General features: G+C 43.2%; 2 protein-coding genes across 5 annotated transcripts in view; one reads left to right on the top strand and one right to left on the bottom strand.

The window, feature by feature from the left end:
* Nucleotides 1-24,811, top strand: part of LOC1275861 (uncharacterized) — a 312,032-nt gene that overhangs the window by 211,923 nt on the left and 75,298 nt on the right. The window lies entirely within an intron of this gene.
* On the bottom strand, nucleotides 1,152-15,435 carry LOC1271142 (fasciclin-3). 3 transcript variants are annotated; one of them, XM_061657787.1, is made up of 6 exons: nucleotides 15,200-15,435; nucleotides 9,108-10,123; nucleotides 4,142-4,813; nucleotides 2,537-2,718; nucleotides 2,205-2,445; nucleotides 1,152-1,700 (listed from the first exon to the last, which is right to left on the bottom strand). In XM_061657787.1, the coding sequence occupies exons 2-6, from the start codon at nucleotides 9,160-9,162 to the stop codon at nucleotides 1,696-1,698; spliced, it is 1,155 nt and encodes a 384-aa protein (XP_061513771.1). In that variant the 5' UTR covers nucleotides 9,163-10,123; nucleotides 15,200-15,435; the 3' UTR covers nucleotides 1,152-1,695. The 3 variants fall into 3 exon arrangements, with proteins under 3 accessions (XP_061513771.1, XP_061513769.1, XP_061513770.1); XM_061657785.1 differs by having other exon boundaries at nucleotides 1,152-2,445; XM_061657786.1 differs by lacking the exon at nucleotides 15,200-15,435 and having other exon boundaries at nucleotides 1,152-2,445; nucleotides 9,108-14,058.

The raw sequence follows: 24,811 nt of genomic DNA, 5'->3' as shown, positions 1-24,811 counted from the left end.
CACGTTGTATCGAACAATCGCCTGCGCAGATAACCGATACGTGCACAATACTGGCAGATGCAATGCAGCGTGCAAAGCAAAGGATGTAGATTAAATGAGATATTTCGTACTGCAATCCTATTGGGATGAAAATACGGCCGAAGTCGCAATAATATTAATTTAAATAAACACAATAATCCTATTGGAAGAGGCCCTGCTTGGGTAAAACTGTAAAGTCCCGCTCACTTAGCCTATGAAGAGGTTAAGTAAACTTTATGATTTATTCATACTTTGGCATTCAGTATAGTCTGAGCTTCGTCTGAGGGTCGGTCTGGTGGTACTACTCGTACGACCTAACAACATGCCCATCATGGGTTCAAGCCCCGAATAGACCGTGCCCCCATACGTAGGACTGACTATCCTGCTATGGTAACAATAAGTCACTGAAAGCCAAGCTCACTTCACTAGTGGGTACAGGCAGGCCTTGACCGACAGCGGTTGTTGTGCCAAAGAAGAAGATAGTCTGAGCTTAAATTTGGTTTTGAAATTAGAACTCAAAATATCGATATGATATATTTTTGATTACTTTGTGTAAAATGTAATATAATTTATGTATATAATATCGATATCAACGAGACAAAAATTAAAAAAAATTGATATAAAACAACGTATCTTTCTGTATTGTGAATTGGGCTTCAGACGCTAAGATAGACCGCGAAGGGACATTCTTATTTCATGCGAAATTTTAATTTAGTATTGATTAACAATTATTGAGAGTTAAGTTTTAAATATTTAAGAAAAAAAAATCTTAACATTCTACAACAACAAAATAGAGAAAAGTAAGGCTTATTCGTAACCCAAATACTATATAGTCGTTCAAGGGGTAACGATAAGGGGTGATAAAAATGGAAATAAAATGAACCTTTAAAAAACTAAAATGGGACAAAAAACCTATGCTCTTTCTGAATTTATGATCAACTCGTAAATCAGCATCGGTAGAACCCTCATTTGCGTTTATTATATTTGCTTTGACACGTCTGAATTGAGAAACTGTTGCTGGCCGTACATTTATTCTCTCTGCGCCTGTTAGGTATGCAAATTGCACTACACGAGTAACTGAAATTCAAAACAACATTATTTGTTTTCTCATTTAAACCATCAAAAACAGATTATTAATGTTATCTTATCGCTTTTTTATTGAAATACGATGCATCTTACTGTTCAATCTCCAATACATCACATGTTAAATTCACCAACGCATGTGGTTTTTATTTTTAAATACTGCTTTTCAGGCGGATGCAGCATTAATCTTGCGCCTGTTGTTGTTACTGCTGCCACCAAATCGACATTCGATATTGGGTTCCATTTATTTTTGAATTTTGTTTGCATTTATCCTCTTCTGGTTAGCTTCATTACAGCATTGGCGGGGGAGCAGGTTAGTCTCATTTTTAAAGAGAGAGAGAGTAGTGAAATAAATAATATTCAACACATCCTAAACGCATTGCTCACAGCAAGCCGTACTTGAAATGCATTGCTCTGTCGGTACTGTTTCAATGTGCTTTCGCGTCCATTAGACCATCACGACAAATTAGGAATGCTTTTTGCCTTCCTTTTGCTACGGACACTTTTAACACTCAATTCACACACTTGTTGAAGTTTATCATACTGTTCATTGAATGTTTTTTGGCTTGCCGCTTTTCTCAGCCCACTTGTGCCTTATTCTAGTGTTTTTGTTTGTTTGTTTAAGAAGCATACAGAAAATTGGTAAATAATTTTGGTTTAGAGGAAGAGTTGCGATTTTGTGGTGAAGCCATTCAGGCTTCACGAATACTTTGCAGCAGGAACTATCGGAACGCGGAGGGTTTTGTTTTTTATGTGTGCATATTTTAAAACAATATCGACAAGTACGTTCACGAGCGAACAGATCTGTTATCGGGTCCAAGCTGTGTCCGTTGAGAATATTTCCGAACAAAGAGTATCTCGGCATTGCAACCGTACACCAACCATGCACCCAGTTAATATCCTATTCCTCCACCACCACCATCGTCTAGGACACCAAGCCCGCTTACAGAGAGATGCACTGTACATTGGTGGAAATATTCTCAAGCACGCACGCACAGCCCGCCCCAAAGCTGACCTCGTAACGAACGCAACTGGGCCCTACTGGGTTCACTACTTTACTAGGGAAAAGGGGAAGAGGCTATTGGATTGGATTCACAACAGACGTGTAGCTATCACAGAGCAGAAGAAGGTCCAGACGCTTATCAGCCAGAAGGTGGATCCGTTGCTGTCATCGGTGTAGTAGTCATCGTTCCGACCCGGTTCCACCTCGTTCGCGTCCACCCGCACCGCCTTGATGACGTACGTCTGCGTGCCGAGCGCGTTGGTCGCTTCCAGCGTAAACAGCGACGGGCGCTCCATCGAGCAGTCGTTGTTTTTCAGCAGCACCCTGTACTCGCCCTTGGCCTGCAAAACAGCAGAGATGCAGCAAAATTAATGCAGGTAATGCAGGTTTCAGGGCATCGTCCAATCCGACAGCACCGGTCGTGTGTCTTACCGAAGTCGGGCGGGGAATGTACGCCTGGTAGATGTCGGCCGATTCGCCCTCCTTGATGTGCCGGCCGTTCACCGTCCACCGGGTAAAGGGTTTGGGGTTGGCGTGGATCGTAATGTTGATCGTAGCGCTTCCGCTTGCCGGCAGCTCGTCGATGTGGATGTGCGGTATCTCTTCCGGTGGAACTGTGGAACGTGGAAAGGGGGTTAAAATGAAACATAATTCAACGGAACAACACTACGTTCGATTTGGAGTGGTGGAGTCAAACAGATACTGTCGTTGGTAAGCACTGTGTTGCAGCCGCTATGGGTTTCTCCGGAACGGCAGCATGTTCTTGGGCTGCCCGCTTGCGGCAAGATCAAACGACATGTTGTGTGTGTGTGTGTGCTTGTGTTGCAATAATCAGGCCACACAAAACGGCTCGTTGTTCATTAGAGAGCGCATGTAAACTTTGACAAGGGTCTTCGATCGGGTTCTGCCGGTTTGCGATGCAAGCACGTCCGATATCTCATTACTGTGCTAAACTGTCGCCGTTTGGGTGCGGGCGAATGAATATTTCATACGGCTCTGGTAGCCTAGTCAATGCTTTTCATTGAAACGCAATGTTGTAGCAATGTTCTGTAAATAATTTCCAATCAGCAATAATTGTGCGGAACACAATGAAGCTGCCTTCAAATATTTTGCAATTATTATCGCAACACAATGCACTGAGCGGAATGATTCACGAGCCACATAGCGTCGGTTTTAGTAGAATCATTTCTTAGTTCCTGCATATTTTATGGAACAATATGATGAGGTCATAAGATAACACTTTTTTTTGTACTGAAAGATAACAAAAAAGGCTATGCAACAGTCGTCCAATAATAATTTGGTCCCAAATTTACATATCTTTCCATCTCGGTAGGAAGGAGAAAGCTCTGGACTTGTTTAAGTAAAAACCACTACTCTCGAAGCTCTCGTTGATTGTGGCTCCACAAACGGACATTGTTAAGCAGTTTCGTTGGAATTTCGCTCCATGATGTTTATGGTACCCGGCCTTTCGATGGGGGCATCGTAAAATCCTGTCCTCCTTTTGCTCCTTTTGCATCCCAGTTATTGAGGGTCCAGTTGCCAACTTTATTGCCCCGAAATTCGTTGAAGTGCTCGAGAGGAGATTCTGGAGGACTTGACCGAACAACAACAAAGCAAGGATCATAAACGAAATGAAGAAGGAAAATGTTTTGTCCAAACTCCAGCAGCAGCGGATGACTTCGGGAAGAATCTTGCTCAACCTCATATCCTTCGATCGTGCTGATAAAAGTGCTTTTCAAAAACTTCAAATGAACCAAGATAAACGTTGAAACAGGTCACAGGGTACGGATTTTGCTCCGCTTTAGATCACAAGAACCAAATGCCGGGCATACCCGAAAATGTTGATTAATAAATTTGATGGTCATCCTATCAGTTTGAAGTAGTCGAACGATGACCAATTTCAATGCCCCAAAGAAAACCCGGTGTTTCCCAACATGCCATCGCTGAAGCCGGCTCCAATCCGCCTACCCCAATCAAAGACTCCGAATGACTCACTGAACCCCCACCGACCGAATCTCCCACCCCACGCTCACTTACACTTTATGTTCAGCAGGAACGAGTTACGCAGTTCGGGTTTGAACGCGGGATGATTCGTAACACACTCGAGCGTCTGGCCGTTCTCGGCCGGCGTCACGTACATATGCACCTCCTGCTGGATCGTCTCCAAGCTGGTGCCATCCTGCTGCTCCTCGGCAGTAATTTGGGCCGGTTTCAGCGCGCTCTCATCGATCGGTTTGCCGTCCAGCAGCCAGGTCAGGTTGGCGACGGGCAGCCCGTTACGGGAGATGCAGCGCGCCTTCAGCAGCTGGTTCGCCCGCAAGCCCCCATCGATCAGGGCAGTTGCTTTGGCGATCTTCAGCTCGGTTGGGCGGGGCGGTACACGCTTCCGCAGCTCGATCGCCGACTCAAACTGCTGGCCATCGATCGTGACGATGCAGACGAACTTGCCGATCCGTTCGTTCGTGAACGTGGCCAGCCGGACGCCACATTCGCCGCGCGAAAAGTCCCCAATGCGCTTGACGCCGCCCGGTAGGACGTTAGCGGTGACGTCCAACGTATCGGTGGACGGTCCGGGTAGCCGAACGTTGCACTGGTCGATCGGTTTGCCGGCCCGGCACAGCAGGTCCAGGTTGCGTTCGTACAGCGTGTGGTACGAGGGTGACGATGGGATGGTTTCGATTTGCTGTGACCGCACTGGCGCTAGCAGACCTGTGGAAAGGGAACGAAGGAGAAAGATATAAGCCTAACGAAGATAAGAACGTCAAGAAACTGAGGGTAATTGAGTTAATATTGATTTTTCACGTCCCTCATGAGGACAGACGCGTCAAGGGTTCGGTGAGTGGGTCTGGTTTAATGCCCACCCGAGTGCCCTATTGTTGTAATAATTAATTCGGGGCCACGTCGAAGGTCGCCAGACGCTAGACGGGAGCCCCTTTGATGTGTTCCCATTTCCTTCAAGTGGCTGTGTCCGGGGGTTACACCACTCTACGGCCGCGGGATGATCTCAACGGGCTGGTATGGGCGTGAACTCGCTTGCCACCCGTCGGTTATCTGGATCGAATGTCGCTCCGCACCCAAGTCTTCCAAATCTGGAATTCAGCCAGCGAGCTCAGCTCAGCAAAGGTTAGAGGGGAAGATCGATGCACACATCGATGGCTGGCACAAAAGGTAGGCCTTTAGGAAATGCAAATAGCGGATTGGTTTGGATTATGACTAAGTGTACAGGTCGCGCGTGACAGGAATGTGTAAATTGCTCGTACCAACTGGTAACCTTCTACCTATTTATGGTTGAATTGTTTGAATGATTCTTGTTTCCGACTTGTAAATGTTAATATTATTAATAATAAGAGCTTTCTTTTAATCACATTAAATCAATAATAAATGACATTAATTATTCTAAGATATCATGAAGTTCATCAAGTTTACTCAATCTATGTTTGTGATTAATTATTAAGGTTTTATGATTTCAAACAGGGTTTGACAGCGTATTTGATACTTCTGTCTTGGATCATTGAAGTGAGATAACTGACATTTCGATCTTGCGATTATAAAACATTCATCAACCGGGTATTAACTCCCACATCAGACCTTCTGAGCTTCTTCTGACGTGATGTCATAATCTGTCATAACAATTACATGGATTGAATGCAAAACTTAGCCACATAAAGCGTGGAAGTAAATATCAATGTATTTTGTACTTTCTATGTCTAACTAACAATTGCAAATTGTCACATTGAATTTTGGTTATTTTGTAATTGCTTTTGACGTTAGGTTTTGTATGAATTATTCGCAAGGCCATAAAATTTTAACCTTTCTTTAACATAACCAGTTGCTATCGTTAAATATTTTCCTTATCCTTCTTACACAATCCTCTGAAACCCGCTGCAATGTAATTTTAAATACTTGAAATGAAGAAATGGTACATTTTTCCCCTTTTTGTTATTTTTTGACTTTATACTGCTCAAAGATTGGCAAAACATTCCCAGAAGAAGATACTTTGACAGCTAATCACACCCTCAACAACAAGCCACAAAACGGTTTTGCTCCAGCAGCATCACTTCAAATCTGACCATAAAAAAGCAAAGATTTGTTTTCCAGAAACCATTGAAACCAGACTCACACCGCTCAGGAGGGAGTCAAAATGTGCAAGCAAATTGAACTTGCTTACAAGCGGGATTTGTTTATTTATTCCTGCTCGAGGTTTCGGTGGAAAACTCTCCACCTTCACGATGGTAAACACATTCCACAGTGTGTCTGGCCTGTTTTCGGGCGTGGTAAAAATTTGGCAGTTGTATTGATTTCACCATCCAGTGCAGGGTCCCGTTAACAAGCGCGTAGGTAGCATAGTAGAACAGAGACATTAACACGCTCGTTCTACGATCATATTCACACTTAAACTTTTGGAATGGTAAGCGGCAGCAGTATAGATCGATGGGTAGGATAAAAACATTTACATGCTACTGGGGTGGTTCTGAAGGGTCGTAAATTCCACCACAAATATATGTATCAATCATTTTAGGGTCTTTTGTCTGTCTATGGGTAAAGTTAGCATACACATAAAATGAAAAAGACTCAATCAACTTTGCACTCATGTGTACGTCACATTTTTACGATAAACCATTTGAATTTATCTCCATCAATCTGGGACGCCTGCGTACATCATGCCAGATGTTTCTACTCGGTGTGCTTAATTCGTTGTGAAGGATAGACGAGAACCTCTCTTCTCGTTCGCATTCGCATATCCACATGTTTCTAATGAACGCATGGTGCAAAATTAAATGATTTATTGCCCACCCGGGCATTGTTAAACCACGTCAAACATCTTACCAAAGACATTCAGAGCACGGCTTACCGATTGAAAGTGAATGTGTTAAAGTCCTGCGACCGCCGGTGGCGGTGCTGGTGTGGTGTGCCACATTCACACTCGAAAAAAGTGGTCGCCGGTTGGGATGCTAAATTTGGCAAATCGATTCTCGACTGCCACCGAAATTGACGTATGCACCCGCAGGTCGTGACTTAACCGACGGCGCGCTAGAAGAATGGTTTGAATGTATTTTTCTTCTTCGGACCAATCTTCCACAACAACGCGGGTGTGCCGTGCATGGATTGTGAAATTGAACGCAAATAGCTAAGACGCGTATTTATGTATGCCGATCGCGCTTAGCCCGGTGCTGATAAGCGGCGCAAGATAGCACGCCGGTTTTTGGAGGAAGGTATGGTGATGAATCATAAAACTGAACTGCGCCTTTAGCACCCAGCGCCAGCCTGCGGGTTTGCAGTTGAAGGCGACTTCCTTGTTATATGCGAGAAGCGTTTGCTTGTACAGCTGGACCAGTAACCGCGGGACCTATTGCGGAATGTGTTGCTTCGTTTGGTGAACAGTGCAAAAAGAAAGACGACGTGCTTCCCTTCGGCGAGGTACTAAGTGGGCGTTTGCCAACATGACAAATGTTTGTCGCGCGCGCGCACGCTGCTTTATTCTGTAACCTTCAATTGGCGGGAGCGTATCAGCAGCGAACGCATCTTCATTACTTTAATATGATAATTGTTTGGTGGTGGAATGATATGCTGGCGGAATCAATGGAAAAGGCCAAATGGAAAAACCCAATGTAGCAAAATTGGGTGATTGGGGCTGATAATCTAAACAGTGGGGAATTAGTTTTGATTTTTTTTATTAATGGTGTAAACATACATGTTCATCTTTTTTGTTGTATTCTCGTTTCTTCTCTTGTGTTGTGCGATAAATTCCAGTAAACCGTGGGGGATGAGGCGGCCATGGTTAGTTGCTTTGTCCTTATTACCAGCAAACACAAAATGCTAACAAACTTGAACGATAGACTTGAACCCAGGATCCTTGGAGTGTAAAAACGTGGACTGTACCGTAGGACCATCAGTAAGCTCCGGACAACACCGTGTAAATAGCTAGTTTTAATCAGCCACTAGTTGGTTCAGGCGCTGCCATAGATATAACGATTACTTGAGAGAGGTTACTACCTCAATATTGCCAACACAGTTTGGAACATTAAAATATGAATGTCTTTGTACTTGATACAGTTCCTCGAAACAGAAAACATTCAGAATTAATGTAGCACATATTTAATTGGAAATTGTTTATGAAGTACTGGCAATAAAAAAAAGGAAATCATTTAGTAATTTTCTTAACTAAATACCCAAAAAAATGCTGTTTTGCTTCTCCATGGCATTCAAAAGAGTGTTGATACATTCTGAGTGAAACTATAGAATGAATACCAAGTAAAACAAGAGTACCCCTAATGTAAGTAAACATTCTCGATTGCAGTTTCATGCGAAATGATTCACTTCGTTACAGCAGCACACCTGAGGGGCAAATACGATAAGAACAGTTGCACAGTGTTGCTGTACGTCCTTGTGCATGTAAGAGTGTTTGGTTTCTTATCTTGTTCAAGCTACTCCCCCTCAATGAAGAGGGAAATGAGCGCTGATGAAAAATGACGACATCCCCGGAATGCACGTTAATCAGTGGCGTTCGTGGAACTGTCACCCGTTGGGTGTAAAATTAGAACTCCACACTCGGCAGATAGAAAGCAAAATCTCGGCAGCCTGCGGATCCGCAAAATGAATGAACGCGAAAGTGTGGTGTGGTATGCTTAGTTTAAAATACCACCGCACGAACATTATGTATAGGCATCTCGGTATTCGGGTGAAAAACAAGACAACTCGGTTTCGTTGCTGTCTGCTAGGAAGCTGTTTTTTGGTTTGGGCAGGTTCTGAAGGTCGTACACGTATGCATGGTTCGAGTTTGCATTTTTTGTTTTTCTTTCATGTCAGTCGCTCCGTAGAAAACATCTTAAGTTGCACAGCATAAAAGAGGAACGGAACAATAGCAACAAATGGCATTCCGGAGGGGAGGATGGCCGGTTGAACTGGTTTCTTCTGGTCGTTACTTGTTTTTGGTCGGCGAGCATAATAACGGTGGCGAGAAGACGCGTTAACGCGTGCGTCTTCTGAGGTTTGTTGCACTTACTGTAACACGAGCAGAGGGCCACCAGAAGGCTAAGGCGATGGTAATTGTTTCGCATGTTGGCTGTTTTGGGGCGGTGGGTTTTCGGGTGGAACGGAAGGAACGACTGGAACTGGGATACTGGGCAACGGAAATACACACACGCGAACGCACAGAACGGGACACTTAACGCGCGTTTCGAGGACGCAAACAGTGGCGAATATTGTTTCGCGTCGTCTCGTGTTTTCTAATGCTGGCTTGTTATTTGTTTATCAAATTTTCACGCTTTTACGCCACGGCACGAGGTACAGAGAGAGGCAAACACACGTGTGCACACACAGTCACACAGTCACATACACCCACCACACTCGAGATAGATTGCAAGACGGGAGACGAAGTTTATCAGCGGCGATGTGACCGGTCCCGGTCCACTTTTGCTTGCCACCGAGCCGATGCTGTCGAGTGAACTGAACGGCGAAATCGATCCGCCGCGCGCTAAAACATCACGGTGAATGCCGATGAACGTGAGCCGGGACGAGTGAGACTCGCCGTGCTTATAATCGTTCACTACCGAGTTGCTCACTGCACGCGCTTCAAGGGCTCACTGGTTCGCTCTCACTCTCACTCTCTCTATCTCTCTCTCTCTGGTTGAGTGCAGCTGACGCCGCATACGGTTGAGCGGTGGAGAGGGATGCCCTTTTTTCTGCCACACAATACACGCGGCGTACGCTGGTGTTGGGTGACCAGTTTTGAGGCGTTAGAAAGTAAACACACACACCACTCACTTCCCGAGCCGTCGCGAACAGACTGACGGACTGTGCACGGACAGGGTTGCGGTTGCACTGATAAGAAGCACTGTTGCAATTGTGCGATTGTGTGGCGTATGTGTGCGGCTGCAGCGACCGTGGTCTCGAGGGTGACTAATTTGATACTACACTACGCGCTCTTGGACCACCACCACCAACGCACGGGGCACGATGGTTTCGGTGCGTTGGCTGGAAAGCAAGCAGAACCCTGGCACCGAACGCACTATGTGCTCGCTGCATGACGATGGATGGTAAAAAATGTTAGCGCAATGAAAAGATAAGATAAAATGAGGTAAGATAAGCTCTGCTTTGTATACAGCGACTATTTATAATGTCATTTCGTATGTGAGTTTTAGTATGTAAAACTATACGTTGTAAAATATGATAAAGTGTTAGTAATGCATTCATTTAAGATTCGTGTTGATATGGGTTTTTGATTAATTGGGACTATTTTCCAAATCATGTGATGCTTTTCATGCCATATAATACAAGCTTGTATAATGATTTTTAAAGACATTATTTTGTATTACTAATACTAATTGAATTATAAGTACTCTCCGACCTACTACATTTAAAAGTAATTTTATTTTGTTAATATGACCTTCTTTTGGTTTCATGATTGCTCAAGATTTTATAACAATTTGCTCACCCTCATTATGTACAACACTTACAAATCTACCAATGCGTTTAACCATTGCATCAGTAATTTAAACCGAACGGAATTAGATCATCGTAGTTAGACTTCAATGAAAAGTTGAAAAAACTGTAGAAACAGATAATTGTATCTTCAGTTTTTGGTCCTAATATGAAGAACAAAGCAAACGCCTGATCGTTTCTTCTCAATAAATAAAAACAGAAGAGCAAAACTCTTTATACCCTCATACCCACACGCCGCATTGGTCCACTGTGTAAATAGCAAGTGGGGAGAGAGAGAGAGAAAAAACCAGCAAGCTAACGATCGATCCCGCATCAAAAACAGTTTTAAAGTCGAATTTCGCCTGACTTCCGTCCATCTGACTTCAGCTGTGTGCAGGGTGACGTAGACGTAGTTTTATTTATGTATTTAAACCAACTGCTCCTGTACTGTGAGCATCTCGCCGCACCATCTCACTCAAACGTACCACAGCTGCCCATTGTTTTGGGGGGACGCCTGCAACTCTAACGCACGGTTACGCACTCTTGCTCGTCGACACCAGCACGACAAAACGGGACACGCTGAATTCGGAGCGGCCAAAAAGTTAGAGCGCGTTAGAGTGTGTTTCGGGGTGCCGCAATGTAGGGACGGTCAATATTTGGTATGTGTGGTTTCACAGAGGAAGGGAGACTTGTTTGTAATGACTCTCTGAGAGAGGTGTTTGGTCGGCGGCAGGCAGCAGCGGTTTACCGGCTTTCTTATGTGTGAGTGGGTATTCAAATGAGTCTGGTAGGGTTTTTTTTTTGCTATTTTGCTATGCTTTAATTGATGTTTAATATTAATGATGAGTTTATCAAGCCGTAGTTTCCATCTTTAGAAACGTGCATGACTCTAGGTAATACCACATCAAGTCAATGTTTGTGACAAAATGAATAGATACATGGAGCTAGTAATGCATTCTTACAATCGTTATTTACTTCACAGTATTAAAATTATAAATAAATATTTTTCATACAAAACCCATGGTATTATGGCATTCTTTCTATTATGGTGGTTCTAAACCTATGGTATTATTTATGTTTAAGTCACATGACCTTGACTATACCCATAGTGCTATTCAAAAGTGCGACAATTTTGAACTAAGGCTGCCTTCCAGGGCAAAAGTTAAGCGTGGAAGGAAGTATTAGGACGGGGAGAATAATAATCCCTGACACATTTGAGCTTATCCGGATAGAGTTCAAGCATGGTCAAGGTACTTCTATATCTTTGTAATTTAAAACCCGTCTAAAACGCCCATGCTGGGCATTGTGTTAAGCACTTTTTAACTTCCAGTACCATGCAATCTTGGTGCATGTACTAAAGCTTATTCCCGCCGTTCAATCTGATTTATGAACAATAACGTCTGCCTGACAGGCTCCCATCAGAAGGGATGGAAATACGGTCATCACGACGTTGGAGAAGCTTTATTGATTTTCCACATACACACACAAAATGAATCGTCAAATGTCAAACGTGCTGTCCGCGCTTGCAAAAAGCAATCAAGACTTGGCCGTTTTTTGTGTTACCTTTCCATGGTCGATTATCTCATTTTTGCACACAGACAAACACTACGATGTGCATCGTCGTTACGCCAGCGGACAATGCAAAAGGTTTCGGCACCATTGGGCTTTCGAAATCGTAAACTCATCAACGTTAGTGCTCAATGCTCCGCTGTGAGCAGTGGTAGTTGCTTGTCTTACACGTTGCTCGAGTTGTTCTTCTTTTTGTACGTGCAATCGATGCTTTTTTAATGCTCTTCAGGTGGTTGAGCAGATGCTGCACGCTTTCATTCGTGCACACGTATTGTTGTCTTCACCTCCCGAAGGCGTGAGAACGCTCCATATGATGGGTACGCGATTGAGAGCTTTGTGTTAAAATTAGAGTGTAGAAGTTGTAGTGGGAAGAATGACATTGGTTTTGAAAGGAGCAAATTAGTGCCAGACTGCTAATTCACCGTTCATGCATTATTCCTAGCGGCGTGTGCAATACGCCTCTTCCACCAAAGCATGAAATGGCTTTGGCGAACAAGCAAATTTGGCAAAGCTTTTCAAGAGCAAACAACGCCCCACGCGTAAAACTAAAGTAGTGTAACATGTGAGAATACAATGTGAGCAATAGCAAAAGGTGTAAAACGATCCCATCCTTTAACACAGACACTGACACCACGAGCTCACGAATACAGCCCTCCCATTTGTTCCCATTTTGCTAAGGTATGCCTAATTGCTGGTTCCGTTGACAATTACTACCGGTAGCGTGGCGGCAACCATACCCACCTAAAGGCCACCATTATGTGCCAGAACTTATGTTCCACTTCGACCAAAAAGCCACACGGTGGGGGCGTCGAGTTCGAGATGCAAATGAGGCTGCCGAAAATACGCCATCACCGTTGCTTTCGAAAGCTTCTGGGAAGTTTTCGGCTCGAGAAAACGGCTTCCCACGTGCACACTCTCATTTCAAAGTAGAAGCGGAATGGAACAAACGACATTTTTGTGTTACTTTTATCGATTTTGCGGGTAAGTTGCGGCATTCCTGTCACACAGGGGAAGATTTCCCTCCACTCCACTTTGGATGGAATTGAGGACGGAAACGAAACCGCAAGAAGTTCGTGTGCCGTGACCCCCCGGGGTGTAGGGAACAGGGCCTCCGTTGACCTTGATTTGTGCGAGCCGACGTACTCGCAGCTTAACGATATGTCAATGTCAGACATTTCCCGCCAGCCGGGATAGTCGCCCTGGCTTCTCCCGTGGGCGGAATCTCCCAGGATTCTCCCAGCTGGTGGTGGTGGAGCTGTTGGAGTTGATTTAGTTTCGGTGAGTAATGGAAGTCATTACCAGTACGGGGAGATGTGGAATCGGAACTGTAATGATGTTTTTCTTGGCACAGATGTAGCAAATGCGTGTCACAAGTTTCGGAGCTCTTTCCACATCGTCTTCAAGGTCACTGGTGCGGGTGAGTGAAATTCTATCGGAGTTCAATTAGGAAGCGGCATGCTAAGCGGTAGCTAAGGTTTTTCTGTTCTTGAATTACTGTAATCAGGCTGAAGATTCAACCCGAGCCCTCGAGCGGGAGGGGCTCGGGTCGTGAACGGTTAAAAAGGGCTCGAACGGGTGTTAATTGATGCAAATTAGCAGGCGGAATGAGTTGTGTCGCAAGATAAGGAAGCTCATTAATTACCCACCGAGTGCTCTCCGGGTAACATGCTCGCTGGTTGCGATGCAGCCAACGCTCTATGGCGTCGCGATAAGTGTGCATGTAAACAAACCGACATAATTATGAATGTGCGGTTAAGGCCTCTGTGGCGTGTAATTGAATAGGCATTTGATTTGAAAGTTGTTCGGTGACATGGCATTAAATTACGAAACATCTCTGAAAAATTTCGTTTTGTGAGGTGAAAGTACGACACACACTTTGGATATAGTAAATAACAGCTTCTTAGAGATGTGTCGTAGAGGCAATTTGGTATGTTTGGGTTATGTATTAGCGAGGCATGCAACGCAGAAAGGCGTAAGAGCGTTACAACATCTGCATGCATATTATGAGCTGTAAGAAGGTATTTCAAAAACGTTTTGAGATATCTTTTGTATGAAACTTCAATAACAGATAACTCAGATAATGGACAGAACTTCTGGCTTTTAATGTGATTGATATTTATCCATTTTTCTAGTTATTTGATTTCCATATTAAATGTTAAGTATTCTAATCTAAGTAAGTATTATAATATGAATTAAATGTGAAGTACTCGAATGGACTAATTCAAGGACCTTAAAAACTATGTAGATCTTCTAATATCCAAAACATGGTAATTAGATTTGTTGTTTTTTACGAATAAATCTTATTGATCTTTCCAATGAAAATACTGATGAACTGCATTTAAGGCATTTAACTCTTTGCTTTGAATTTATCGAAAGGTTATAGACCTATCAAAAGTTATCACCATAAACTCAAAGTACCGTTGTATTTTTTACTATTGTCTAGGATAGAAAACTATTAAATATATTTCAAGTCAATTAAAATGTATAATTTGCAAATCTCTGAGTAAAACAGGAGCCAAACTCTCAATTTGTGCACCATCTCGACCAAGCTTGAGGAAGTTTTTGATGGAAACCATTAATTCTCGATTAGATGCCTTAGATGCTCCTCTAGCTTAGGTTTTTTTGGTTTTTCTTTATATGAGTACGAGTGGAATTAGTCTGTAAGTTAGTAAGATTAACAAAACACATACATTGATCATTAGTTTTTTTTCTATTCGTTAGTGTTTTAATTTATCATAAACATCTTCTGTGGCATATCTAAAACTACTCATGGACCTCAACCTCTTGCGTTTTTACAGATCCGGTTTGCTTGATTGATTAGTTAAACTTGACCATCTTCACTCGTGCCCCCGATAAATCTTCCAAAATCTTCACACTTCTCCTAGGACCACAGGCATATGCATTGAGTTGAAGGTCTTCACGCCACTACAGCCTGTCCACACACTATTAGCGCACACAAACACATGCGACCAGAAATGACGAGAGCCTCATCATTCCATCAACGTTCCAAGTTCACGGTCTGATCTCACTCGAAGGTTGCGCACCTGCCGTCCGATCGGTCCGGCAATCACCGATCAATAATTCAAGCTAATTTCCACCGCTCACCAAAGTAAAACCGTACGACAATTACATTCCACTCGAAGCTCGTGAAGTGCCCAATTACACCACACATTGTCACACACTGACACACTGGAAGGGGTGTTTGTCGAAGTAGTTTGATTTTTCTGGTGCGTACGCGTGTTTTTTCCCATACAAATTATCAGTGCAACGACACTATTTCCCGCTCGAAGCGGTGAACCACACGCGTCACACGCATCGCTCCAGAATTCAGGTTTTGTGCCCGTTACTTGCTTCCAACCGGTATAAACTCCCGATCCCGTCGCAGTGCAAAACGGTGCTGTTGCTGTTTTGTTGTGATGCGTGTGTTTGCCTCTCGACGAGTAGAGCGTTTCCGCGTGCCGTTTGCTGTGCCCGATCGTGCAGAACCGCCGTGGCGACGAACCCGCCAGCCGAAATGCTACTGAGGTGATCTGCGAAAGCGCGAAATGGTGATGGTACTTCTTGAGCGGCAAGATTCGTGTGTTCCATCAGCACCATGTTTCTGCGTGTGTTTGTGTTGAGAAAGAGAGAGAGAGAAGGAGATTTAAAGGTATGATGCGCTCCCTGTCAGCGGTGGATGAAGAGAGAGAAGGCGCAGCACACAACATAATAAGATGCCCGGCAGAAAAGAGGTTTATCAGAGCATCGAAAACACGCACAACAAAAAACCAGTATGCAAATGAAAACAGGCCTAAGAACTGATGATATAGCTTGTTTTTTAAAGGCACCTTCAAAATTTCCGCCTCCCAGAATTTGGCCTTACCGACATAGTTTTGGAACGGTTTTACATCGATTCAAAGTACAGGAGAAAGTGATCGTTTCCGATCGGCAGCCGTATGACCCGAATAACACGTCCTCTTATCCACCTGGTTGATGACAAGATATCTTGGCCGTGGCGTTGTTGTTGACACGAAAAGCGAACTTCATGACGGAAGAGAACCGGCGCAAATGGGACCATTTTTACGGCCAATTACCTTTTGGCGCACAGCCGCAAAGGCAAATGTGGGTTTGTCCGGTTTATGGTGCGGTCGGTGGGACACGCGGAACGGAACGGATCGTTTTCTTTATGGCCTAAATCGATTGCCACGAGGTGTGGTTGTTGCTGGAGTCGCATTCTGGAACGTGGAGTCTCTGATGTCGTTGATTGGCGGGGAATGAGTTTTAGAAGGGGTCTTGATTGGTTTACTTGTGGATGCAGGAGGATTTCGCGATGGTTTCGCTGTTGGTAATAATATATTATTGTAGTTGTAGGATTTCTTATATCCTTTTAAATTTATTGAAACCCTTTTAAAATTGGTTTAGAAAATCTCAAAATCTGAAAATTTGTTTCCGCGTCCAACAAAGTTGAAATTTTCATGCAAAATCGGCTTCATCCATAGATACCCTTCATCACAAGATAATTATTTAAATGAGTGCTTTTAACGATCACTCCGTGCCGTAATTAGACAATTGTTAAAAGTTTTGATACAATAAAATCATTACATGAGCGCCCTCTCAACCCTGAGGTTGCGCTTAATTGATTGATACCTTCAACCAGCCAACGAACGTGCATTGTTCGCTTTGCCGAACCCATCACCCAGGCCCATCCCAAGAATACGTTGGGCTGGCCCCGGCACCGACATTCACCGCACGCTGTAATGAAGTTCCTTGCCGACAATGCAACTTCGCCTGAATGGCTGATTGCAAGTGCTAGCGCCGACTGGTATGGTGACTTTTAACTCAAACCTCAAGCCCAAAATGATGAGATCATCATCTCCGTCGGCAGCATCCTACCACGAGGTGAAGAATTGCAACTGCATTCCTAGGCACCGGCATCCGCCTGGCGCACAACGCTAGGAAACGGTTGTACAAAGTCAAAAGCCCGAAATCATTCACCTAAAGCCCTTGGATCTTGTTTCACAGTCGTGCCTGAGCGAACAATCGTGTCCCATCCCATGCTTGGCGTGATGCTGGGGCGTCCGGGGTAGTCGTAATTAAAAGCAACTTCTGTCAGCAACGAATCGAAATGGATACAAATGTACCGTGCCGCAGCAGTGGCGTTCGCAGTTGTCGATGCATTGGACATTGGAAGATGTTTATTATCGGGGGGCCCCGGTCGTGCGTTGTGTTTACAATCGATGATCGTGCCGGTACATGCTTTTCGTGGTTTTGATGCGGGCTATCTGGATGCCCATCGAATGATGACTGATAGTTGGGTTGTCACGGTGTGGTGCGCCGATCCGGTGGGAAGTTTATGACACATTGGAAGTACTGGAAGATGAGTGGAAAAAAGGGCAGTCCTTTTCCAGAAGGTCCGCGATACGATCTGTTAGGCGATGAGCGGTTTTTGTTTTCGCTGGAAACAAATGAAGTGCTCAGTCAAGACTACGTGATTGGGACTAGTGTTGGGATAATGATGAAACTTGATGGAAATGTAGGAATGGGAAGGAAACAGGCTCATTTGCAAAAGGAACAAAATACATTCCATCCAAATCCATTCAAATACAAATACATCAATTAACCTACCAATTGATTTTGATTGATTTTCTCCTGGGAATTTATTTGACAGAGCTACATTTTAATCAAAATATATTGATGATATTTGCAAGGATAAATTAAACAGTGTCCGTAAACTATAAAATATTTTAAATTTATCTTACATATTTCAAATCCATTGTTGAATTCGCTGTGCATAGTCTCCTCGAAACTAGGATCGACCCGACCGAATCGACACTAACCTAATCTTAGTCCAAAATTTTTAGCCTAGGTCCGGTCATTCCGAAATACCATACCGTTTGGTTTGGTATTAATCATTTGTTTTTTTCCGGTGCAAGAAGTGACTTCAACTTTGTGGGTGACGTGACATTCAACATGTTAAAGCTGTTAATTTTTTCGCAATGGTATAATTCAAACGAAGAGTGGATAAAAAGTGATAACGGTGGCGAATGTTGGAAATAGCATAAGTATAATGGTATTGTTGTGTTGCTGTGGGCATCGAATATGTATGGTAATGAAAGATTACATCAAATCACATAATGCAAGCACAATATAATCACCAAAACTTTCCCATGACATGTTCAAAAACACATTCACACACTGTATTTTAGCCTTTTGGGTGCAGAAATCAAGCGAATGAATAGTGCAAGTATTCTTGATCAGTGTGCTCATTTAAAAAGTGCATTCCAGGAGAGAGAAAGTATTCTTGTTTTCCACCTCTGGCCTTGTTTCAAGTACGTCCCAGTGTTGCTTGAGGTGAACATTAGAGACACCGGCATTATGCCTAACAAGGACGTTAAGTGAGTTTGTGCAAATGTATTTGAATCTCCATTGCTCTAGAAATCGTTCAACCGCTTGTTTCAGAAACAATGAATGCTCCATATGTCGGCAAAATATTGCCGAAACTCAGCGAATGGAGGTGCTGTGTGGCCATACGTTCCATCGCCATTGCTGGACGTGGTGGATACAAACGTATGCTTTCTGTCCCGATTGTCCGCGCAGGATGTAGCTTGATAGGGAAGAGATCGGTCATCTCCATTTAACGAGTGTTACGAAGTACTCCCTGGTATTGAGTTCATGGGGGATGTATGTTGATGAAAATAAATAAATTTTCATAGGTGGAAGCTATTTTCCGAGGTTGTGTTCTTGCAATGTTTTTAAATATTATCCACATACGACGCTATTTATTGATGAAAATCGTATGGACGTTCTCAACCAAGCCATTCCTGGGACATAGTTTTGGATAGCATAAAATCCATTTCCTCATTAAGTGGAACAACTTAGCTCAGATTTGACTTGTCGTTTGTCGACAAGCAAATAGATCATTTTATACATATTTTCTTAACAAAACAACAAAAACAAAGACCCCTTCATCGTGGCGAACGTTCTCGTAGAATGAATGAATAAATTGACTTTTCTTCGTTTCGTATCACCGCTCAGCTTCGCTATCACTCCACTATCTTCTCCAGCTTGGAAGAAAAGGTTTCCCCCGATGTTGAAAGCCATTGGTTTGAGAGAGGGACGGAGGAATGGGTCCATTTTTAATTAAGAGTCAAATTTCATTTATGCGCATCTTCATTTCCATGCTATCAAGATTTGTCAAAAGCGGCAGTTCGAGAATAAACGTTAGTGTGATTGTGTGTATACTTTGCGCTTTCCTTCCATTCTGCGCTAGCAACCGATTTGAGAATGTCCTTTTTGCTTCCTTAAGATATTGAGATGCTCTAGAAACTTACCCTTTTTTTTGCTACGCAAACTTGTGTATACTGGCCGGCTATAGTTTTTGTGTGTTTGCTTTTTGTCTTTCCGCTTTTTTGTGATCCTGTGTGACAAACCGTGCTCCGGTTTGTCTACTTTAAGGCCTGCAGAAGATGTACGAAGAATACATGAATAATTTAGGACATCGGACGTGGGTCAACGGGCGTAGCGTATTATGGAAGGCTTTTAATGCGCCCTATACATTCATCTAATCAATTCGAGGAATGAATATACATGCGTCTCAAGGAGTTTACGTCCCTCCCTGCGAAGGATTGTCTCCATGGTTTCTTCCCAACGTGAAGCAACCGAAGCTAACGATAATGTTTTTTTTTATCACATTTGTTCGCCTTAATTGCAGGTAAAGAAAGGAGCTGACCTCCCTAGATTGTGTGAGTGCGTTTGTGGTCCCAGTAGTAGACCACAGTAACTTAATTAAAGTAATTAATTGTTTGACTCTAAACCTTTGTCCGGTGAATCCGAAACACAGGCTGCTATTTTGCTGTATGTGAACACTCGGACGTCTACGGAGGAGCCCGCTGTGCTATGCTATCGATATTGGGATATTTGGATTGATCATCAGGACAGGAATTGTGTCGTCTTTCGGTTTTGTTCGTGATTTTCCTTTTGCCTTTTGCCGGAACAAACCCCTCCCCTCCCTGAAACCGTTGATTGTACTCCAATGCGGGGGGAAAATCCAATGCCCTTTATTGGTTTATGACAACACGATCCGGAACAGTCAGCTCATTTTAATGAATAGTGATTCATCAGCAAACCAGGGGGTTTTGCTGGTTCCGGGGTAGGGTACAATTCAAATTCTTTGGAAGCAATGTATCCCACGGACCTGTAGGATGTGTGCCTAGTTTTGGATGGAATACTGTAGACGAGGGAGGAAATGGATTGCAATCGGAATTTAGTCGTAATTGACAGATTTATCAGCAGGAATGGTTTTGCCCGGTTGTATGACAGGTTTGATTAAAATTGGACGGATTTTAATGAATGATTTTAATGAGATATACGATTCGTGTAGCTTAGGTATCGATGACAAAATCATATTTTGATGATGGAGGAATTACTTTAAATATCGATGAATAAAAGTAATTCATTTATTATTAAAACAAGTTGCGTTCAAATTAATTAAACAATCTTCATATTCGCTTCAAATGAGAATAGAAACACAACCCGTCTTGTTAAAGACTGCACTCTTTACCACGGATCCATTTGTAACATACTATTCAATAATGGTTAAACGCCATACCGTTGAAAATGCGAAATAACCATTAAGCTAACAGTTTCATCCAAATTAGTCGTAAATGATTTGATGTTGGCTCAAATTGTCATCCGAACTGAATATAACAAGCCTTCATCTTCAAAGACATGGCACGTTTTGACCTTTAATTTTTGTATTTCTGTTATGCGTCGAAAGGGCACCGAACAGCTCACCAGGAGTGCAATGGTCAAACGAAATCATTATGCCATCTTCATCTGAAATTCTCTTCTCGGAATAACGTGAAGAAACGGGGTGCCAAAAGGTCAAGAGCAGCTGGGGCGAAAAGGGCAAAACCCTTTGCGTAATGTTTGTAACGCGCGTAAAGAGGAGAAAGAGGAAAAAAATTGGTCCAGTTTCTGCTTCCAACAATTTCCGCGCCGAAATGTTTGATGCCTCTTGTTACACCATCGAGCTGCAGCTGTATCTACCTCAAACCCTGTCCCGTTTGCATGCTTCCGAAACAAGCTAATCGGGCTGTGTTCGGGCCTTCATCCTTCATCACGGCTCACCGTGCCCTGTAGAAAGAGTAAAGCTTAATCCTCTGCAGTAGTAGTACAAATAAACATTCCCATTAAGAGCGCAGCAGCAGTAGCTGTGCGGAAAAGCGGACAGGGGTAAAACTTGGGCAGCTCGTAAAATTTTCAGCAGTTTATCTCACCAGCTGGACCGGGGCCAAACGCTGGGTTGGGGTCGGGCAGAGATTATAAAACACAACTTTGGTATTGCCATTTGGGCCAGAGAAAGAGCGAGAGAGAGAGAGAGAGAGAGAGAGAGCGAGAGAGAAAGCAAAAAAAGAGAGAAGTATATGCAAGAGAGAGCACCCTGTTCTAATGGCAGACTATTTGGTGATGGAACGGGATAGACATTTTACAGATAGAAAATGCTCGCCAGGAAAGAAATGGCTGGGATGTGATGGGGGTAATTTCCTTGGTAAAAGTTTTCCGCTCAAGCAGAAACAGCTGCAAAGCCGTTCTGAGGGTGGAGAGGCTGTTTGGCCAAACAAGCATTAGAAAATCGCTTAAACTCCCACAAACTCGATTCACTTGTCAGGAGTTTTTTTTCTGAGCGAGGAAAAGAATGTCCTACCTGTCTGTGTGTGAGATGAGACATGTGTGAGACGAGAAGATGGGTGTTACAGTTTTATTTTTCTTCTTTTAGACTAAAGTTTTAAACTCTCGTTGATCGTCCGTCCTTCGTCTGCTGTGGTGATGGTGTAACAACTCGATTGCCCGACCGTTGAGGAGCAATGTTGCTGCACGGAGCACGACGTCGATACGCATTTGCATAATCCGGATGCGAACAGGGCATGGTTTGCTTAGTTTAGAAACCTTGAAACTCACACACACAAAGGGGGAAAACATCGCTCAACTTAAAACCAGCAAAACAGCGGGAAACACTAATCCTGCTGCGACCTCCTCCCGGGTTGATTGAATGTTACGTGTTACAGTGATTACGCTCGGGCCGCTGTCGTCGAAAACATTCGGTCCCAGGGTTTTTTGGTTAATGTGTGTCACCTGAAGGACACTCGTCTTTCCCCCGTTCTCCCCCAAAACATGGCCGGAACGGACGTCGCAGTCCCGCTGTAATTTGCGACTCTAATTAAATAAAGTCAAACTGTAATGAACCACGCAAAAGTAGCTAAGCAGGCTAAGCAGCAGCAGCAGCAGCAGGTGATGCTTGGGCAGCAACTGCACACACAAACGATGCCCGTCAAAAACCGTCAACTGTCACGAAACGTTGCTGCCTCTGCTCTGCCGGGGATGCTTCCCCACTGGCAATGGCGTCAGCACACGCACACGGACTGCCTGCTGCAGCAAGGGATTGCTTGCTGGCTTGGAAAAATAACACGCGACCCCATGCTGCTCGGCGGGGGGAAAACTCCACCGTTCCGTTGGCTTCTGGCTGGGAGATGACCCGGTTTGGAGACTTTTATTTTTGTAGCAACGACTTTTCACGTGAGAGGTGTGTGGCTTGCGACTTTTTAAAGTCCCTGGAGCGACCTGAAGAGGGGAAATTTCCCGGGCAAACTCTCTCGTGACCTGTTCGATTTGCATGTCAACCCCGGAAATGTGACCGCATCGAGCGACACGAGGCAGCGTGCTACTTGGCGAAGGTAATTAAAGACTGTGTGACCTGTGTGTGAGTGCTGTGTGTTTGGGAAAACGTCAAAAGTTTTCGTTTTCGGGTAAGGAAGGAAATGTGAGTTGAAAAAAGAATAAAAAAAACTACAGACTTCGAAAAACTACAAATAAGAAGAGAAATTAAAGAAAATTAGATCGAGAAAAAAGCCAAACAATTCGACCGTGCGCGTTTGAAGCTGCACAAGTTTGTGCCTTATAATGAAGATGTGCGGCAGGGAGCACTAAAAAAAGGCAAAGGGTGGGTTCAAGGGAAGTTGGAAAGGGAAGGTAAAAAGTTTGTATTTTAATTTCTCTTCGTTGTTTTTTTCTTCTTTTTTTGTAAATGAGACAGCGCCATGGTTTTGCGACAGAGCGTAGTTTCAATTTAATAAAATAACTAGTTTCGGGAAAGTTTGCCCGCACGCCAATGCGGGGGGAAGGAGCACAAACTAACGGGACGCTATTATTTGCTGGAGTGAATGAGCTGCCGCAGCAGTTAACGCTTGTGTGTATGTGTGTGTTGTCTGAAACGTCCTGATCTTGTCTTGGACAGATTGAGCAAAGAGTGGCATATTTTTGTGGAGTCAAACGGTGTTTGGAGTGAATTTTCTGGTTTTTATTTCTATTTTAGTTACATGCGGGGAACGTATCTTATAAATGGAAGGCATTTTTGTTGAACATTTGTTATTGCAAATACTCCAATTTACTCTCGTAAGGAAGTTCGTTGCTTGGAACTAGAAAATTTGAGTGCAAAAAACCATAATCGGATGTTTGAACCATTTATCGTTTAGTTAGAGTTGCCATGTCAATACAGGCGGTATACACACCCTCGAGATACACTAGTAATGGGGGTCGAAACGGCCGCAAAGTTCCGGGTATCTCGATATTTTGCGCATGTCGAATTTCACGGCTTGAAGCAAAGATATCAATAATGTTTGAGTAATTTTACCTGACGTAATAGATTTTAGTCAATAAATTTATCAATTGAAGAAATAATTATGAAATTCCACCAGTAGGCAATTTATATAAAATTTGACAATGAATCTAACCATAATTTGCTCAAAGAATTGTTAAATTTAGAAAACCGTGTATCTCCGAATCTGCGTATAAGAGGTACCGCGTACCTCGCGGACTGCCTGTAGTCAGTCCTCTTACACAGTTTGATGGGTTATTCATGAACTACGTTACATTAAAAATGCAATATTTGATAAATATCCCTCCTATAGCCTCCTATAGCCTCCATTTCTCTAGTGTAAGAACAAATGTTACGCTAACAGAAATATTTTGTTGAAGGTATTTGTTCTTCCTATATTATTATGTTATGGATTGATGCTATAATCAATTATAATTGCTCCATTTTAATATTTTTGGATGAATAATTCTTTTTTCATACAATCATTTGATTGCTAACTAAACATCCATAAACAATATTTGAATTTTGAATAACGTTGAAAGGCTCATTCTGTTCTGTACGTATCCGTTATGAAATTGACAGGATTCAATAATTGCAATGAAAAAAGTATCATTGGGGCCCTTTCCGTTTTAAGTTCGTAGGCTGAAATTTCAGCCTGTCAGCTGTTTGCATTGTATAGCAATTTTCGAGCAGCTATCTAAGTGAGTATAATATACAGGAGGGCTTATCGCAAGGGGTATGAATTTAAAAGGCTGATTTTTATCGCTTCTGCTTCTGAATGAAGATTTTAAGAGTATTTTGTGTATTCGTCAAGCCTCCAGAAAGCTTGTTTGAGCAAAAGGCTTTACCAGTCCTGTCAAAAAGTGATGTTCAAAATTAGTTATAAAAATGCTATGAAACCACCTTGACTACATACACTTTGATGCTAGATTCCAACACCTGATCTCTTTAATGCACCTTGGGGTAAATGTAAACAAAACCGTGTTTTCGAGCAAAAAATTGCAGGCTAGTTTTATGTGTGTTTTTTTATGGAGTGTTAACATGATTTCAGCCTCCAACTGTCAAACTTCATACTAAAAGCTGAC

Source organism: Anopheles gambiae, chromosome 3, assembly GCF_943734735.2.
Source record: "Anopheles gambiae chromosome 3, idAnoGambNW_F1_1, whole genome shotgun sequence".
Classification (NCBI taxonomy): domain Eukaryota; kingdom Metazoa; phylum Arthropoda; class Insecta; order Diptera; family Culicidae; genus Anopheles; species Anopheles gambiae.
The sequence above is the reverse complement of the archived record's forward strand: the minus strand, read 5'-3'. Positions and strand labels throughout refer to the sequence as shown.

Bases quoted from the DNA above. Each gene is read 5' to 3' on its own strand.
- LOC1271142 (XM_061657785.1), bottom strand. From the start codon at position 9,162: ATGCGAAACAATTACCATCGCCTTAGCCTTCTGGTGGCCCTCTGCTCG. The intron at 4,814-9,107 runs GTAAGTGCAACA...CCCTTTCCACAG, and splicing joins GGCCCTCTGCTCGTGTTACA to GTCTGCTAGCGCCAGTGCGG. The intron at 2,446-2,536 runs GTAAGACACACG...GCTGTTTTGCAG, and splicing joins ACATTCCCCGCCCGACTTCG to GCCAAGGGCGAGTACAGGGT.